Genomic DNA, 19730 nt, shown 5'->3' with positions numbered 1-19730 from the left:
CTCCTCCCCTACTCACCCACTCCATTCCCCCCTCCCTCCCACCGCCCCCACTCTACCCCCCCGCCTCCCTCCCTCCCCCCACTCACCCATCATCCCCTCTCCCACCCCCCCACTCCCACTCCATCCCCTCCCCCCACTCCATCCCCCCTCCTCCCCTCTCCCCAATCCACCCCTCCTCCCCTCCCCCCAACTCACCCACTCCACCCCCTCCCCCCCAATCACCCACTTCATCCCTCCCTCGCCCACTCTATTCCCCCTTCCCCCTCATCCACCATCCCACCTCCACTCATCCACTCCATCCCCCACCCCCCCACTCACCCACTCCATCCCTCCTCCTCCCCCCCACACCCACTCCATCCCCCACCTCACCTACTCCATCCCCCACCTCACCTACTCCATCCCCCACCTCACCTACTCCATCCTTCCTCCCCCTCACCCACTGCATCCCCCCTCCCCACTCCATCCCCCCTCTCCCTCCCTCCCCCCATCCCTCCATCCCCCCCTCTCCCTCCACCCTCCTCACCCACTCCGTCGCCCTCCCTCCCCCCACCATCCTCCATCCCCCCCCAACCACTCCATCCCTCACCCCCTCACCCACACCACCCGCTCCCTCCCACCCTCCTCTCCTCCCCTCTCCCCTGACGCTCTCGTAAACCGCCCACTCATTGACCGCCACTAGGGTGGGTGCTGCCCCCCTCTGGCAACTGCTGGGACTACAACCCCAGCGGTCAGCACGGCGGCGGGATGTGCGCACAAGATGTCGGAGCAGGAGGAGGAAGAGGAGAAGTAGGAGAGCGGTGTGTGTTTGTATGTGCGTGCGTGCGTGTGTTCCAGTGAATTAGATCAACGGGCCACAACTGTGCGGACGCGTGGGCTTCCCATTGTGAGGTCATATGCAGGTGACTGCCAAAGAGAGATAGAAAAGTGATTTTTTAAACATTAAAAATGTGATCTTGAAAGTGGATTAATTTTTTTTTACCATAAACATACATAAACATATATAAACATATACACACAAACAAACCGAGAGTTTAAGTCATATACAGTGCATTCAGAAAGTATTCAGACCCCTTCACCTTTTCCACATTTTCAGACCCCTTCACCTTTTCCATGTTTTGCTATCATGGCTTGGTTTTTGCTCTGACATGCACTGTTAACTTTGGGACTTTACATATACAGGTGTATGTCTTTTCAAATCATGTCTAATCAATTTAATTTACCACTGGTGTCTTGGCGGAGTCAGGTGGTATGGGGAAAGGGCAGGAACGGGGTGCTGATTGTGAATGATCAGCCATGATCACATTGAATGGCGGTACTGGCTCGAAGCGCCGAATTGCCTACTCCTGCACCTATTGTCTATTGTCTATTGGTGGACTCCAGGTCAAGTTGTAGAAACATCTCAAGGATAATCAATGGAAACAGGATGAACATAAACTCAAAGGGTCTGAATACGTATGTAAATGTGATATTTCAGTTATTTCTTTTTAATTAGCAAAAATTGCTGAACACCTGTTTTTGCTTTTTTTATTATGGGATTGTGTGTAGATTGATGATTAAAAAATGAATTTAAACCATTTTAAAATAAGGTTGTAACGGAGCAAAATGTGGAAAAAGTGAAGGGGTCTGAATACTTTCTGAATGCACTGTATAGATGTGGGTTAGCATATGATGAATGTTTGACAGCACTGAGCCTCTACTCGCTGGAGTTTAGAAGAATGAAGGGGGAACTCATTGAAATGTACAGAATAGTGAACGGCTTGGAGAGAGTGGATGTGGAGAGGATGTTTCCGCTAGTGGGAGAGTCTAGGATTAGAGGTCCTCAGAATTAAAGGACGTTCCTTTAGAAAGGAGATGAGGAGGATTTTTTTTCATCAGAGGGTGGTGAATCTGTGGAATTCTTTGCCACAGAAGGCTGTGGAGGCCAAGTCAATGGATATTTTTAGGACAGAGATAGATAGATTATTAATTAGTATGGGTGTCAGGGGTTATGGGGAGAAGGCAGGCGAATGGGGTTGGGAAGGAGAGATAAATCAGCCACAATTGAATGGCTGAGTAGATGTGATGGGCCGAATGGCCTAATTCTGCTCCTATCACTTATGACATGACAAAACATGCAAGTGCTATTAAAAATTAGTTCACAGATCCTCTACATTTTTGCACTTGACTTTTTCATCTTCATCTCTATGTCTGAATGAGCATAACACAATTTCTAAGTCCTCTGGAGTCCATAAATCTACAGCATCAATATAAAACTGATATGAAATGTGCAAGGATATTTTAGGACAGAAGTCTATGTATAGCATGAACTGAATGGAAATCCATCAAAGATGAATGTGCGCAATCCTCTGGATGTGGCCCCACCGGGACCCTGTACAATTGTAACAATCAAACAGCTTTTGAATCTTTGAAGGAATCTTCATCTATCTATATACTAAAATTCTTGTTTGTTTGTTTGTTCCTGAACTACAGTCAAAACGGTACATGATAACACGGCAAATTTAGCATACCTTACTCATTCATATCACTGTGGTGCTATGAATGAAGTTTCATTCAAATTGGTGTTATATTTTTAAAGTTATTCACATTTTAAAGTTTAAAAAAATGCGCATGCGCAGTTGGGGCCCCGTTAATCCAGTACTTTCGTAAAATGGCCGACGCATCCACGTGTGCGCAGAACAAACGAGCCCGTGCCTGCGCAGTTGGGGCCCTTTCATCTGGGTATGGGCAGCGCTCAGCCGCCTGTCTCTTGGGGGCAGGTTTGCCGGCTCCATAGCGGCGGGCGAGCCAAGCCTGGTGCCGAGGGAAGCAGCCAGAGCCTAGGGCTGGATGTGACTGGGTAACTGAGAGCCTGAGGTGGGCCAAGGAGATAGGCGGCAGCAGCAGCAGCAGCAGCGGTGGTGAGGCTGGGCACTGGTGGAGGTGGAGGCCGAGGCCTGGGCCTGGCGCTGGGCCTGCTCTCGGCTCCCCCGTTCCCCCTCCTCTCCCCGGCCAGCTCAGCGCCTTCCCCATGCCACCCAGAGTCCAGTGGCATCGGCGCAGCAACAGTGGGGGAGCCGGCGCCGCTGTCTACCCACCGCACTGAACATCCCCACACCGGGATGGGACAGGACTCTCCCCCCCACCCCCGCTCCACCAATGGCGGCCGCCCCGGGCCGGGAGGCGGGTTGCTATGCAACCTCCATTACAGGGGGGGGGGGGGGAGAGAGGGGGGGAGAGGTGGGGGGCGTGAGGGACGGGGTGGGTGGGAGAGGGAAAGGGGGAGGGAGAGGGGGAAGGGGAGGGTGGGGGAGGGAGAGTGGGGGAAGGAGAAGGGGATGGGAGGGAGAGGGGGAGGGAGGGAGGGAGAGGGGGGAGGGAGGGAATGAGGAAGGGGAGGGGAGGGAGGGTGTGGGGGTGAGGGGAGGGGGGTGAGGGGAGGGGGGGGTGGGGGAGGAGAGGATGCTGCACCAATACAGGAGATGTTTGGGCTCAATGGGTTCACTTGGTCTAGTAGAACATAAAATAGATCTCAAATTCTGACAAAGATAATATGTCCTATAAATGAACAGTGCAATGGGATTGTGAAACTGGGAGATTAAGAGGATGGATGATTTAGGAGACAACTGTCATTAGCAGAGCTTTTAAGGCAATAACCCAATTACATTTTACTTTGTCCAACAATGGTTGCTTTACTCCCTCTGCTGGATATCCACAGGACAAACACAATGTGCACGACCTGCACAAATCTCCTTCAAAAAATACATTGCCATGTTTATCTTCAATTTTAGTTCATTCCTTTCCAATTATTCTTACCCACAACATACTAAAACATCCACATAATTCATTGAATCCTGTTGTAAATGAATGTATATATTAAAAACTTGAAAAGTGCTAGAAAAGCTAGCATGTCTTAATATGGATTGTACATATAAAATGCTTATGGTGGGGATGATAAATATAGTAGTACGTTTTATTTGCTTACTTTAACCTTTATCTCTTTTGATGCCCTGTTACAAAAAAACAACATAAAGAGAGATGTACTACTAAAAATAATTGACTTTTCTATTTTATAATTTACTTTCAAAGGATTGAATAACTAATCCCTTAAACTGTCCTTTCCTGCTGCCTGCACCAGTTGCCCTGCATCTGATCATCAGTCAAAGGCACTGTAACTATGCAAAAGGCTGCCTGAGATATCAGAGGTGAGGATGAATTGAGATCTTACAGGTGTGTGGTTTAGTACAAAATGGTAACAACCAGAATTGTTGATAACTACATTTGTAACATCTCCAAACTTATAACAGCAGTGGTGGAAATAAAAGTGGAGCTCATGGGATATTTCTCGATTGATAATTAGCCTACAAGAATTTTAAATATATATATTGATGTTCACTGTTCTTCTGGAATCTTGCCAAATACAATTTGGTGGATGAAAATTTTCAGTCGTGATACACTATTTTGTGATGTGAAATTCGCGCATCTAGTGATTTCAATAGATGCAGCTAACATGCTGTATAACTTTAGAAATGTTACATTTCTGGCTATTAGCATTTTACACTCAATCAACAAGAATATATTTTTGTAGAACCGTAGAATTTTTATGACACATTTTTTTTGTTGGAGGATGATCGTTTACAATAACACTAATAATATGGTTGAGGTCCAGCTCAAAATATTCAATGTTGTTTTTTTATCAGCACACAGGTACTTATGAATTTAATGCACCAACAATTTTATAAGAGTATGTTGCTACTCCTGGCACCCCATTAAAATAGGGACGAGGAGGTTCAAACCAGTTGCATTGCACAAGGTGCCTAATAATGCACCCGTATCTAATAATATTAGCTCTGGGCAGTCGCTTTGGAATCAGCCAAAAATCTGCAGCGATGGCATGATAACCCCTTTTATAGAAACATAGAAAATAGGTGCAGGAGGCCATTGGACCCTTCGAGCGAGCACCGCCATTCATTGTGATCATTGCTGATCATCCACAATCAATAACCCATGCCTGCCTTCTCCCCATATCCCTTGATTCCACAAGCCCCTAGAGCTCTATCTAACTCTCTCTTAAATCCATCCAGTGTTTTGGCGTCCACTGCCCTCTGTGGCAGAGAATTCCATGAATTTACAACTCTCTGGGTGAAAAAGGTTTCTTCTCACCCCAGTTTTAAATGGCCTCCCCTTCATTCAAAGACTGTGGCCCCTGGTTCTGGACTCGCCCAACATTGGGAACATTTTTCCTGCATCTAGCTTGCCCAGTCCTTTTATAATTGTATATGTCTCTATAAGATCCCCTCTCATCCTTCTAAACTCCAGTGAATACAAGCCTAGTCTTTTCAATCTTTCCTCATATGACAGTCCCGCCATCCCAGGGATCAATCTCGCCTACCTTTTGTAACATAAAGAAATGATAGAAAGTAACATTTCTTGAATCACAGCATCTGCCAAAAGAAATCAACTAGCAAGGCAACCTCAAAGCAGTCAATGATCCCTTTACTGATAAACAGAGCTAACATTAAGATTTAGACAGTTTGGGACAAAATTTTCATGCACTTATTACATAGAAACATAGAAACAGAAACATAGAAAATAGGTGCAGGCGGAAGCCATTTGGCCCTTCGAGCCAGCACCACCATTCATTGTGATCATGGCTGATCATCTACAATCAGTAACCTGTGCCTGCTTTCTCCCCATATCCCTTGATTCCACTAGCCCCGAGAGCTTTGTCTAACTCTCTTTTAAATTCATCCAATGAATTGGCCTCCACTGCCTTCTGTGGCAGAGAATTCCACAAATTCACAACTCTCTGGGTGAAAAAGTTTCTCTTCACCTCAGTTTTAAATGACTTTCCCTTTATTCTTAAACTGTGTCCCCTGGTTCTGTATTCCCCCAACAATGGGACCATTTTTCCTGCATCTAGCTTGTCTAGTCCTTTTATGATTTTATACATCTCGAAAGATCCCCTCTCATCCTTCTCAACTCCAGTGAATACAAGTCTAGTCTTTCCATTCTTTCCTCATATGACAGTCCCTCCATCCCAGGGATTAACCTCATGAACCTACGCTGCATTGCCTCAATAACAAGGACGTCCTTCCTCAATTTAGGAGACCAGAACTGCACACAAAACTCCAGATGTGGTCTCACCAAGGGCCTATACAACTGCAGATGGACTTATTTGCTCCTGTACTCAAATCCTCTCATTATGAAGGCCAACTAGCTTTCTTCACTGCCTGCTGTACCTGCACGCTTACTTTCAATGTACAAGGACACCAAGGTTTCATTGTACTTCCCCTTTACCTAATCTGACACCATTGAGATAATAATCTGCATCCTTATTTTTGCCGCCATAGTGGATAACCTCACATTTATCTACCTGAGACTGCATCTGCCATGCATCCGCCCACTCACTCAATCTGTCCAAGTCACCTTGAAACCTCCTAACATCCTCTTCGCAGTTCACACTGCCACCCAGCTTGGTGTCATCCACAAACTTGCTAGTGTTACTTCTAATTCTATCATCCAAATCATTAATATATATTGTAAATAGTTGTGGCCCCAGCACTGAGCCTTGCAGCACTCCACTCTCCACTGCCTCCCATTCTGAAAAGGACCCGTTTATTCCTACTCTTTGCTTCATGTCTACCAACCAATTCTCTATCCATGTCAATACCCTACTCCCAATAACATGTACTCTAATTTTGCTCACCAACCTCTGGTGTGGTAGCTTATCAAAGGCTTTCTGAAAGTCTAGATACACTACGTCCACTGGCTCTCTTTCATCCATTTTACTTGTCACAACCTCAAAAAATTCCAGAAGATTCGTCAAGCAGGATTTCCCCTTCAGAAATCCATGCTGACTTGGACCAATCCTTTTACCACTATTCAAATGCGCTGTTATTACCTCTTTAATAATTGACTCGGGCATCTTCCTCACCACTGGTGTCAGGCTAACTGGTCTATAATTCCCTGTTTTATCTCTCGCTTCTTTCTTGAAAAGCGGGATAACATTAGCTACACTCCAATTCACAGGAACTAATCCTGAATCTATTGAACGTTGGAAAATGATCACCCATGCGTCCATGATTTCTTGAGCCACCTCATTGAGTACCCTGGGATGCAGACCATTAGGCCCTGGGGATTTATCAGCCTTCAGTCCCATCAATCTACCCAATACTATTTCTCGCTTAATGCAATTTTTTTTCAGTTCCTCTGTCTCCCTTGATCCTCTTTCCATTAGTACATCTGGGAGATTGTGTCTTCCTTAGTGAAGACAGATCCGAATTATATGATCAACTCTTCCACAATTTCCTTGTTACCCATAATAATTTCACCCATTTCTGCCTTCAAGGGACCCACATTTGTTTTTACTAATCTTTTTCTCTGAAGAAGCTTTTACTGCCCTTCTTTATATTCTTGGCCAGCTTCGTTTCATACCTCATCTTTTCAGCCCGGATTGCCCTTTTTGCTATCTTCTGTTGTCCTTTGAAAGTTGCCCACTCCTCTGGCTTCCCGCTACTCCTTGCTAACTTATACATCTTTTCTTTTAGTTTTATTCCATCTCTAACTTCCCTTGTCAGCTAAGGTTGCCTCTTTCTCCCCGTAGAATGTTTCTTCCTCTTTGGAATGAAATGAGCCTGCATCTTCTGGATTATGCCAATAAATTCCTGCCATTGCTGTTCCACCGTCATTCCTGCTAGGGTCCTTTTCCATTCAACCTTGGCCATTTCCTCTCCAATGCCTTCATAGTCACCTTTGTTCAACTGCAACACTGACATTCCTGGTTTAACCTTCTCCCTCTCAAATTGCAGATTAAAACTAATCATATTATGGTCATTACCTCCAAGCGGTTCCTGTACCTTGAGTTCCCTTATTAAATCTGGTTCATTGGATAACACTAAATCCAGAATTGCCTTCTCTCTGGTAGGCTCCAGTACAAGCTGCTCTCAGAATCCATCTCGGAGGCACTCCACAAACTCCCTTTCTTGGGGTCCAGAACCAACCTGATTTTCCTAGTTTACCTGCATATTGAAATCCCCCATAACTACAGTGGCATTTCCTTTGTTACATGCCAATTTTAACTCCTGCTGCAACTTACACCCTATATGCAGGATACTGTTTGGGGGTCTGTAGAAACTGGAGATAACCACCCTGGAGATCCTGCATTTCAGCTATTCTTAGTAAATCATGATACACAAGCTTCATATCTGTGCCACTGGCTCACTTTCCATGGCCCCTTTATCCACGGCTTTCGCGGAACAACTTTGCCCAGCCCGCCTGAACCTACCTGATCACCCGGTTGCCGGACACTTTTATTCTCCTTCCCCTTCCTACACAGACCTTTCTGTCCTAGGTCTCCTCCATTGACAGAGTGAGGCTAAATGCAAATTGGAGGAAAAGCATCTCATATTTCGCTAGGGCAGCTTACAGGCTAGAGGTATGAATATTGATTTCTCTTACTTCAGGAAGCCCCGGCATTCCCTCTCTCTCGTTTTCACCCAACAAACTGCTAACAATCATTACTTTTTTGCATCTTTCATTCATTGTTCTTTATCTCTCCACATCAACGTCTCTATCTCTATATCTCGTTTCCTTTACCCTAACCAGTCTGAAGAAGGGTCTCGACGCGAAACGTCACCCATTCCTCCTCTCCAGAGATGTTGCCTGTCCTGCTGAGTTACTCCAGCTTTTTGTGTCTATCTTTAGCCATATTTGATTGCCTCCCAGCATGCAAGAGAGCTGCGTGAAGTCCCATAAAGGTCCAATGACAGTGAAAAGGTTAAAATCCAGGGGAGATGCAGATATTCTTTGCGAACTAAGGTGAACTGTCCTTCTCTTTCATAATCTTATGTCCTTTGCATGGCTACCATGGCGGTATATTCTGGAGTTAAAATTGGAGTTGAGGCCTGAGACTTGAACACAACTAGACCCAAGGTTAGGGTCACGATTAAGTGGGGATGGGGAGACACTTGGTGCATGTGCCTAAACTTATCTGTTGATGCCATTGCACCAGGCTGTTCCAAATCTCTTGCTCTATCCAGGTTCCAGCTTCAGGAAAGTTTTGCTAACATAGCACTTATGCTTACACCTCAGCTTGAAAATGGATTCTGAATCCTGATGCAATTACAGAACAAAGTTTATTAATTTAAACAAAATCTCACTTCTACATTACTGATAATTAAGTAGAGAGGAAATGGGATTGTTATAAAAACTGACATCCATTATTTTAATAGTCATACCACCCTTTTTCTTTCTGGTGAGAACAATGAAATCTGAGGATATCCAAGCTTCGTTATTATATTAACTCGTTGAAAGGTCCTTTGCTTTTTTGACTTATTACATTATCATAAAATAATGATTTATCCTAAAATTAAATTATTCTTTCTGACAACACATCAAACCAAAGAACTCTGGGTTTTGATGAATAAAATTACACAATTTTTAAAAGCAATATCAAAAAGTTCATATAAACAATAGATACGCACACAGTACAAAAACTAAAAGAGGAAGGCATGAGAAAAATTGAGTTAAATAGTTAACATCAGGTCACAGAGACATACACACAAATAATGCTGCAAAGATGGGATCTATTCAACTAACATCTACATTTTAATCACCCAAAAGCATTCAATAGAACTTGCCTTTCCTCCCGTTAACTGGTGTAAATTGAGCTTTCTCCTCAGCGTCTTTATAAGATCAAAAAACACAAGTACTGTAATTAATAGACTGGCAACACATCAACAAAAAATAGGCTGATGGAATGCAATATCCTAACGGCACAATACATGGAAATGTTAATTGAAATTTGATTTAACATGTTGTAAACTGCACAATGACACAGGTGGAAAACAAACATATACACGCTTATTCACACATACGATGCTCAAACATCAATTTGAATTAGGAAGCATCATTTCCTGATACAAATGGATGCAGTTAAAGGAGAGACGTGAAAGTTTGAACACAACTAGAGTTCTTATTTCATTTTAGGTTTAGCAGATTTTTTACTTTGTTAAAACATGCTATGATTTATTTATGCCCTATGGTATAAAGAAACTGCTTCTTACAGAAGCTATGGTGCATGTATTTCCCTACAATGATCTCCATTATTTACATTAGAGGTAAAGTTTAATGTTTATTGCTTAAGTGCAGTACTGGATTAGTGACATTATCCTTTCTTTCAACTATTTGTATTGTAATTGTATTGTAATTGTAATCTAATTAATTTATTTATTAGCCAAGTATACAAGGACATTTTTACGTAGGAGAGTACTTGTTCCATCACAAGGATTGAACAGGCAACAGAATACTTGTGCTTCCAATCTTGTACATTCAATTCTTTTGACCTCAGCTTCCATTGACCAGCAACTATCCATTAAAGTCCCACAATGTCATTCTTGTACCATAGCACATAATTTAATCATTCAAATTTCTGTAGGTCTTGGGGAACATCAATAAACTTTCCTTTGCTGATAATATTCCCCAAAATTATTTTCTTTAATCTTACTTCTGTGTGCTTAAATTTCTGTGAACAATGCTTTTGCGGATATACTTTTTTCAAATCTCCAATATATTTTCAAGGGAAAAAGTACCAACTGCGTTAAAAAACCCAGATTATTTCAAGAAATTAAAATATAAAGAGGATATTGCTGCATGATGCATGTAGTTTATTATGAGGTTCACAGGTATAGATCAAAGCAAAGGTTGTCAATATGTTGACAGGAGGCTATAGATGATTATCAATAACTGACCGAAATCCTGGTACTAAAACATAGTTTAGATGGACAAGATATCTCTCCTTAACTGGAAAACATAACTGGTAAGAGTTACAATATTCACACCACAACACACAAATTCTACTTGGTCACAGACAAGACAAACCTTCCTCCACCTCTGACCAACGTTCCTGAGTATTTTCATTGTCTTCTTCTGCATAATGCCAACAAAATTCAAATTCAGTATGTAAAACTTAGATAAGTTCATTTTCTATCTGACCAGTAAAAACAAACTCTGAAGAAAGACAAACCAGTGGGTCACTCCAAAGTCAAACTGAAAAGGTCATTAAGAGGGTAGCATGAATAGTTATATATTCCACCAAATTAATACATGTCTACTAACTGTTTGTTTTAACCAATTCTACACCTGCAACATTTTGAATTATCAAGGGAAAAAGCTTGCACTGTTTTGTTTGCCTGATTATAAATAAAAGTCAAATTGGGTCGAATAATTATGATCTTGAAAATAAATAGGGATTATGTTGGTCTCCCTCCTTCAGTTCTGGTAAAGACAGTGATATTATCAGCCTTCCAGGCTGTTTCATGGCAGAGACTGTTTCATGGCAGAGGGCTATGCTCAACTCATGGGAAAGGAAGTGCTCCGTGTATAAGTTCATAGATATCTCTATATGTCAAATAGTAAAAGAATAAATATAAATATTAATATTTAATTAATTACGAAGAAATTAAGCAATAAATGGAATTACAGTGTAGGATAAATCTCATCAGACAAATCTTTAACTTCAAACAGAATTTCAGATGGAAAATATCCCATAGTCAATCCATATGATATAATTTGATTCGGCTCAGGTAATTTTCACCTTTATTTACAATTTAGCAGACTTCAGCCCATTGAGTTCAAGCCAAAATTTGCAGCAATATTCCCACCCAGCAAATTTTCCTGAAATCTATTCTCCCATGGAGAGCCATTGTGATTCTCATGGTAACTATCATTAGCAGGAGGAATTTACAGTAGCCAATTTGTCTTCCAACACAATGGTCAGATATGCTGGAAACAGGGCCAGAAGGGCAAACTTCACAGGGAGAACACACAAACTACATACAGAAAGCACCCCGAGCAGATTGAATCAAGATTGTTGGTGCTAAGGCAGCAGTAATACTTGCCACTCTGTAGAAGATGTGGGCAACATTTAGGCCAGAGTGAAATGGCAAACAACATTTGTGCCATACATGTGCTGGATAACGTCACCTTGACATTCAGTAGCAAAACCATCACCAGCAAAGTCCACTGCCAGCAGTTTATAGCAATGTTTAAGAGGCAATTAGGCAGACACATGAACAGGCAGGAAACAGAGGTATACAGATCATGTGCACGCTGATGGGATTAGTTTAGATTGGCAACATGTTGTACTATTCTATGTTGCATCATCAACATCCTGCCCTGCACCCTCTGACCCACTAGCATTTAACCTGGGTGAGATGTGGTTGACTGGACAGGCTGCCTTGACACTCTAGGAGTTAGGTGGCAACGTGCCGTGAGGTCTCAGCAGCAAGTAAACCCCAGCCTGTATTCTGCTGAAGCCCATCCCCAAATAACACTGGCAACTTATGACAGAAGATTAGGGATGCAGTTCTGCCTCCTGTCAAAGAAGTTTTTAATTGTCTGCTATTTAAAAAAAAAAGATGAATGAATGAATAATGATTAAAACCTGGTCACATATATCCGAGGATGCTAGAGAAGATAATTGCAGGCACCCTGACTGAGATATATGAATTATCACTTAACTCGGAGAAGGAGGCATAGGACAAGTATAGGCAACTGGGATCAAGTGTATCCTTGGAGGAGTTTTGGGAACTAAGAAGTAAACTAAAAAAGGAAATCAGAAATGCAAATAGGGAACAGGAAATAACACTGGCTGATAGCATTAAGGAAAATCCCAAGAAATGTTATAAGCACATATTGGGGAAACGGGTAACTGGAGAGTAAGTGGGACCCCTTACGAATCAAAGCGGTGAAATCTGTGTGGAGCCTTAGAAGATGAGCAAGGTCCTCAACGAGTATTTCTCCTCTGTTTTTACAATGGAGAAAGACTAGAGGATTGGGGATCTTAGTGTAGTCACTGGAAGTGTCTTGAGAGCAGTCAGTATTACGGTCGCAGAGGTGTTGAAGGTCCGGACACATATGAAGATAGACAAATCTCCCGGGCCTGATCAGATATATCAGAGGACACTAGGAAGCTAGAGAACTAGAGAGGAAATTGCAGGAGCCCTTGCTTTGGCTCACATCATTTTTAACCCATTCTATTGGCCCATCTTTTACATGGCAACCAAGATGGTATCAGGGGTACACCCACTCACCGACATTTGGTCCATATCCCTTTTAACCCATCCTATCCATTTATCTATCCAAATGCCTTTCTGGATATGCCAGATATTCTATTGTGTTGCACTGTGTTTTTATATACTGTGTAATTATTTTATGTATAATAAGAATCAATTGCTAATAGGCAATCCTGTGTTTGTAGAGTGAGCTTTTAAATTCTAACTAACCCTCAATGTACGTGACATGATTATACACAATGATCCTTAGGCAGCAACTGCAATGTTAATCATTGTGCATGCACAGTTGGAAGCACTGGAATGATTCCATGATAAATGCAGTAACAAAGAAGGTGGTGGGAGCTTCAGCATTAGTTAAGGGACTCGTGCCTACCTGTATTGCTGTTGGCTATTCCATGATTAAATAACCCTGTGATATTCAAATATGGTCCTAATATTATCCATCACCCAACTATGTCCCTCTTCCTTCTCAAAGGGATATCCTGATATTAGATTTCTAAGCATATAGGTGTAAAATCAGGAAGTATAAGCAAAGAGCAGCATTATTTTTTTTCTTATCCAATTCCAGAGTAATTGTACTGCCACAGGAGTTTTACCGTGCTACCATGTATATTGCTGATATGTGTAAATTCTACAATTTATGATTGCCAAAATGCAATTTACTATAAAAGCATCAATCTAACGTTTAATGTTACATCTAACAGATTTTTAAAAAATTCTCTGGTTCACACTTGGTAAAGAGCAATGTCTTCATCAATTTGAGTAAACAAGGGAACAATCTCTGCATCTGAAGGGATTGGCAAAAAGAACACATTGTACAGAGTTGGCAGGTCTGGACATTCCCAGGCATCTTGCTAACATAAGCTTTGATTTTTAAATGGTAATAGATGTTTTATGGCAAAAATGTGATTTAAAATTTTATTTGATGAAATCAAGTCTACCTTTCTATTTGCATAACGGTTGCCTAGCAGTATCGTTACATATTTATTAATTGTTCAAACACTATACAGTATATGCATAATTAGAGGCTGAAGTTATTTTCTCTAATGTGCTTGAAGTCCTAAGTATTTGTGAGAAATCAAAATTAATTGTTTAACACAATCAATATTAAAAATAATAGTTGAAATCATGCTACTGTGCAAGGCATATAATTTGGGTGTATGCGCAGTTACGCATTCATACATCACAAAAATATACCTGAGCGAAGCTTTTCTTCTGAACAGTTTGCACATATTCTCTACCCACACCCTTTGTACAAAAATGACTGCAATTGACACTACATGGTTTCCTGCCCATAAGTGTAAGATAAAATTATTTGTAGTGAACTCTACTCTAAATCTAATTTTATATCAAATCTGGACAAATATTTACAATATCTGTTCTTTTTAAAAGGAAAGGGGAAACTAAAAATGTAATTGCAGATATTATAAAACTGGACAAATGAAACCAGAGGAAATCTATTGCAGTTGTGCTTACTTCTGCAGAAAAAGCCCAAATGACTCCTCCACAAAAGTAACACTATTTCTGATTACAAACCTTCATAAAGATCAATTGCTTCTTCTCCATTGTCTGGGAAGAAAGTAACAAGGAAAAGAATCACGAATAAATAAAATAAAATTATACATGGAAAAAGGAATGCCAACAATAATCTTTCATAGGTAAAGCTGATTTCTTTTTCTCCATTAAAAAAAAACTAAATTGAAATTAGGAGATTTAAATGTAAAGTTTAAATTTTGGATAATTTAAAATATTTTCATGAAAAATATTATCAGTTCCTTAAGTTCAGCTTCACTCCATTCTGTCACAGTATGAATATCAACGAGGTAAATTATTGCAGCATTGATGAAAATTGGAATTCCCGCAAGTTTTATATGCAAAAAAAATGTGGATGCTTTGGTTTAATTCTGCATTATATAATATTGTAAAGCAGTAGATTAATTTAGATGAGATAGATTTCTGCTAAATCTGAACTGTACTTCAATATGTAGAGTTAATTTAATTGCAGATTGTCAGTAATGTATAAGCTTTACGATAGTTACCTAACCACATATTTTATTTCTGGTGTTATTAAGAATTCTATAGGAAAGAGAAACAGAGTTAATGTTTCAGGTCAAACCATTAACTTTGCTTCTCCCTCGACAGATACTGCCTGAACTGTTAAGAATCCCAAGAGTTTCCCATTTTCTTTCTAACCATTTCATGATTTGTTAAGATTTGCCTGTGCACAACTTTCAAACAAACTTAAAGTCATCAGAAATGAGCTCCAATTGTTACTGCATTTTAACATTGCCAAACCTGAAACAGGCCATGTATTTTGCTCCACGATATAATGATTAAGTAAGTTTAATAGCTCGAACTCACTTCTTTCCAGGGTCCCTTTTGGTGGAAGTTGTGGCAGCTGTCGACCCTTCCGTCCCATCATTGGTGTACCGGTTGGACTGGTTTGCACTGATCCACTACGGGGATGTGACCTGCGTAATTAAAAAAATACAGTCATTGCTTTCTGCAAAATACGTGGGGAGAAATATCAAAATAAGTATATCCACCCTAGAACATGGAATGTGTAAAATAGGGATTATATGAAATATCATGTATCAATGAAAATATCAAACGGCCTCACTGCATCATAGTTTTAAAAAAAGCAATGTATGAGAAATGTTTCTACAATGCCAAGACTATACCCCAAACATAACACGTCAGCAAACTCATAGCATGTGAAATAAAACAAAAAAATGTCAGTATCGGTAAAGCATAGATTTCTGTAATCTATTTCTAATTAGTTGGTTCACAATTAGTTGGTCTATAACCCTTTCCAAGACTAAAAGTAACTTTAAATATAATAATTACAGTGCAAAGTTTATTATATTTTGCAAGGAAATATTATTTTGCTCTCCTATTTTAGAATTTGTTAATCATGATTAGAAGAGTAAATTAGTAATTTTCACACAGTTTTAGAGATTCATTACTCAGAGGGTAAAAGATTGTTAGTAATGAAATACTATAACTCTTCAAACTGAATTAGGGATAGGATGGATACATTTCATAAGCTATGCTAATACCTGCCGAGAAGCTGAATCCACTTAGGCATAATCTGTACAGACAGTTTGCACATAACAACCATTTTACACACATTTGACCACACTAGTGATCATTTCCAGGTTGGTTGGGAATCATTAGGAAATTGGCCAAGGCACTTTGGGGTATAATTTGCCTCAATGTATCTGATGTTTTATTGGCATCACACATCACTTTTAATTGTAAACAAATTAAACTGTAGATGCTGCAATCTAGAACAAAACCAAAAAAAGCTGGAAGAACTCAAGCAATCATGCAGCATCTGTAGAAAGAGAAACCAGTCCACATCTTGGTTCTAAGAGTCATTTACTCAAAATGTTGACTGGTTTGTCTTTTCAAATATGCTACTTGACTGGCTGAGTTCCTCCAGTACTTCTGTTTTTGTTTTCCATTGTTAATGATGTTGTCTGATATACAGCAAATATTTCTGAAATTACAAACAAAATTGCCTGGTAAAGGAGTGATCTACAACCTGCAATTTTCAATTGTAGTAAAACGAGGAACAAAGCCCATAATATCGCCACTGAGATGTGAGGTTTACAGCTTCCATTGGAACATTGAGGTTTTTGCCACTACATCTGCCAAACTCATTATTCTTTGCTTCACAACCATCACTGACAAAGATTGCAGCATCTCCATAGTATGCAAAGTTATGGAAGAGGTCACTTGCTGAACCTATTACTCATGGTGGTTTGGGATACCACTACTGCATGACGAAAGTGCGGACACACAAGAGGGTGCCATGTTTCTCCTGACCATTAGCTTTTCCCTGAGCTCCATGGCAGCCTTTGTGTTGCTGCACTGTAGCCATGGAAAATCACTTTTAAAATTTCAATTCACTTCCTAGCAGTCTGGATGGCAATTAATGAGCTTAGCATACACTTACTGTCTGGAAACATGCAGTTAAAGTTTATATGCATAAAACATATAAATGAAATTTTAACTGTTTCTTTTTCCCCCATTTTTCATGAGTTTGTCAATCAGATGCTAGTGTTCCAAATAGGGTGAACTCCAATAAAGATTTATTTTACTGAGTACTGTACTTTATTTGATCTGAACTTTCTGAGTTTATAATTAATCAAAAATCAAAACAAGGTGGCAGCTTTCTTATGTCACAAAGTGCAATAGACCCATTGCATGCAGGGATAAATGAGCATATTCAAGAAAGGAAAATGAATAAATTCTACAAAGAATGCTTGAGGAAATGCAGGAAAGGTCCAAATGTCTACACAGGAAAGGTACATTTTCAGAATTATTAACAAAAAGGCTTAATGCCTTTCTTTAAAGTTAATATATTTGTATTAATTAGTAAATAAGCATGAAAACAGAAAACCTGTAAATGCATTGTTGGATTGTATCATCTTAGATTGTTTAGAATCCAATTCTTTTTCTAATATAAAAAATGCTAGATGTAGATCTATTAATGGATTTTTTATCTTGCCAGCTGGGAAATATGCATGGTCTATTTTCTTAATGATTGCTACACATTATGATTGAAAGATGCAAGTAATAACATGATCAACATTTAGAATAGCATTGCCACAACAATGTTATTTGATCTGCAGATGACAAGTGGATTAAAGATTGCATCTTATTCCTTTTAATGCTCTTTGAGCTGTAAGATAAAACAAAGATAATTACCAAATGCTTAAAGAGGCAGAATTTCCAGGTCTCTTAACATAACAGATGCTCTTGAAGAATGTTGAAAAACAAAACACATGATGTCCACACCATTATATCTTTGTAAGGATATAAGTGCTGTGTTTATTGCTACAGGGAGGACTGAGGGCTTCTAGTGGCTATTCTATGATGAAAGGGGACACCACTCAGCTACAAGAAAAATAAAGGGTGAGTTTGCATGGGGGTAAGGTGATTATTCCAGCAGTTTGATGTATCTCTTTCACCTCATTAGTGCAGGTGAGGGAGGGGCAGATCTTCCCGATGTTAATGATGGCATCGATCTCATGACGTTTGTTTCGGCACGTTCAGAGGATCTGGAGCGGGAGTTCATCCGCTCAAGCACAGGCCGTTGCTCTGATGATCTGGATCTTTGATATTCCTGTCTATCGGATGGCTCGCGATTCCTGTAATGTCAGTCAAAAAGCCACTCAGTTGAACTTTAACCTTTCAAAAGTAAACGTTTATGACACGATTGTGAACTTCTGGCTTTTATCCAAAGTCTGAATTATTTAACAGGTGGTTGTCTATGTACAAAGTTGTGATAGAGACTCAAACCAGTAATATGTTGGATGTGTCACCAATACTCGTAAATGCAGCCATCAAGTCTCTGAAATTTCAGATGCTATTCTGAAAGATAAATCCTTCAATCAATGAAAATGCTGAATTTCCTAAAAATGTTTTAAAGTTGTTAATGGTTAATATAGAATATTTTTTGAGAACACAGATTAGCCAGATATCTGTGATGGAAAGAAAACGTGTCAAGCCAAGTTGATTAGTGTCTCATTACAGAATGCTTGAGTACTCCAAAAACAAACTGTATCCAAATGCTGATCTAATTCAATACAAAACACTATTATATGGTTTAGACAGTGAATAAAACATTTACAGTAATCATAAATATTAATCTTATACATTCAATAAGCGCTTTATACAATTTAACTCATCGTGCAAGATAGCCTTCAGAGTACAGAGTACCTGTGCAATGCATTTTCTAAAAACCAAATGGTGCAAATTAATTGTTACCATTTCATCCTCTCAAACTTTCACTTTGGACACTACTTCAAGGCACATGGATTAAAAGTCAGCAAAAATAATATTTTGCAAATAAAGTTAAATCATCTATAGGCACCTTTGTAGCTTAGCACTGGTGGGTAAGGCTAAGCAGCGCCTTTACCACCTTAGACAACTGAGGAAATTCAGAGTGTCGCTGAGGATCCTTCATTGCTTCTACTCTGGGGCTGTAGAGAGCATCCTGTCCGGCAACATTACAGTCTGGTTTGGGAACAGCTCTGCCCAGGACAGGATGGCCCTGCAGAGAGTAGTGCGTTCGGCAGAACGCACCATGGGAACTACACTCGTCCCCCTGCAGGACCTATACATCAGGAGGTGCAGATCCAGAGCAAGCAAGATCATGAGGGACCCCTGCCACCCCAGTAACGGACTGTTCCAGATGCTACGGTCAGGCAAACGCCTCCGCTGTCACGCTGTGAAAACGGAGAGGATGAGACGGAGCTTCTTCCCACAGGCCATCAGGACTGTCAACTTTGATAACCCCAGAGACTAAATTTTTGTCGACACTTTTGGTGCTATGTTTAGTAACTTATTAACTTTATTTATTGTAACTGTAATTATTTTTGTGCACAACCCGCAGGCATTGCCACTTTCATTTCACTGCACATCGAGTATGTGTATGTGACAAATAAATTTGACTTGACTTGACTTGACTTGACTATCTGCTATAATACATGTAAGATTTTAATGGTTCATTTAACTATTTAAAACTATGGAGAACTAGCATTTCTAGGACTGAAGCAGATATTGCTGTATTAGCAAATGCAGCTACAGCTAGATTCCCATCTGGAGCTGGGTTTGTTTCCTTTGTTAATAATATAGAAAGTGAAGTGATAGCACTTACAGTTTCAA

The 19730-nt window shown here is 40.3% G+C and overlaps 1 protein-coding gene across 30 annotated transcripts in view; it reads right to left on the bottom strand.

Moving 5' to 3' along the window:
- The window catches only part of rims2a (regulating synaptic membrane exocytosis 2a), a 711765-nt gene that overhangs the window by 194658 nt on the left and 497377 nt on the right, over positions 1-19730 (bottom strand). For 18 of the 30 annotated variants that reach the window (XM_078397872.1, XM_078397861.1, XM_078397846.1 and 15 more), the window contains 2 exons: positions 18032-18211; positions 15414-15523 (listed from right to left, as the gene is read on the bottom strand). In XM_078397872.1, coding sequence (XP_078253998.1) covers positions 15414-15523; positions 18032-18211 — 290 coding nt within the window. Of the gene's footprint in view, positions 1-9617; positions 9663-10857; positions 10906-14588; positions 14622-15413; positions 15524-18031; positions 18212-19730 lie in introns of those variants that run through there. The other 12 variants (XM_078397867.1, XM_078397851.1, XM_078397854.1 and 9 more) reach the window with 8 other exon arrangements.

The sequence above is a fragment of the Rhinoraja longicauda genome, chromosome 4 (genome assembly GCF_053455715.1).
Source record: "Rhinoraja longicauda isolate Sanriku21f chromosome 4, sRhiLon1.1, whole genome shotgun sequence".
NCBI classification, from domain to species: Eukaryota; Metazoa; Chordata; class Chondrichthyes; order Rajiformes; family Arhynchobatidae; genus Rhinoraja; species Rhinoraja longicauda.
Note: the sequence above shows the minus strand (reverse complement) of the source record. Positions and strands in the feature narration are given on the sequence as shown.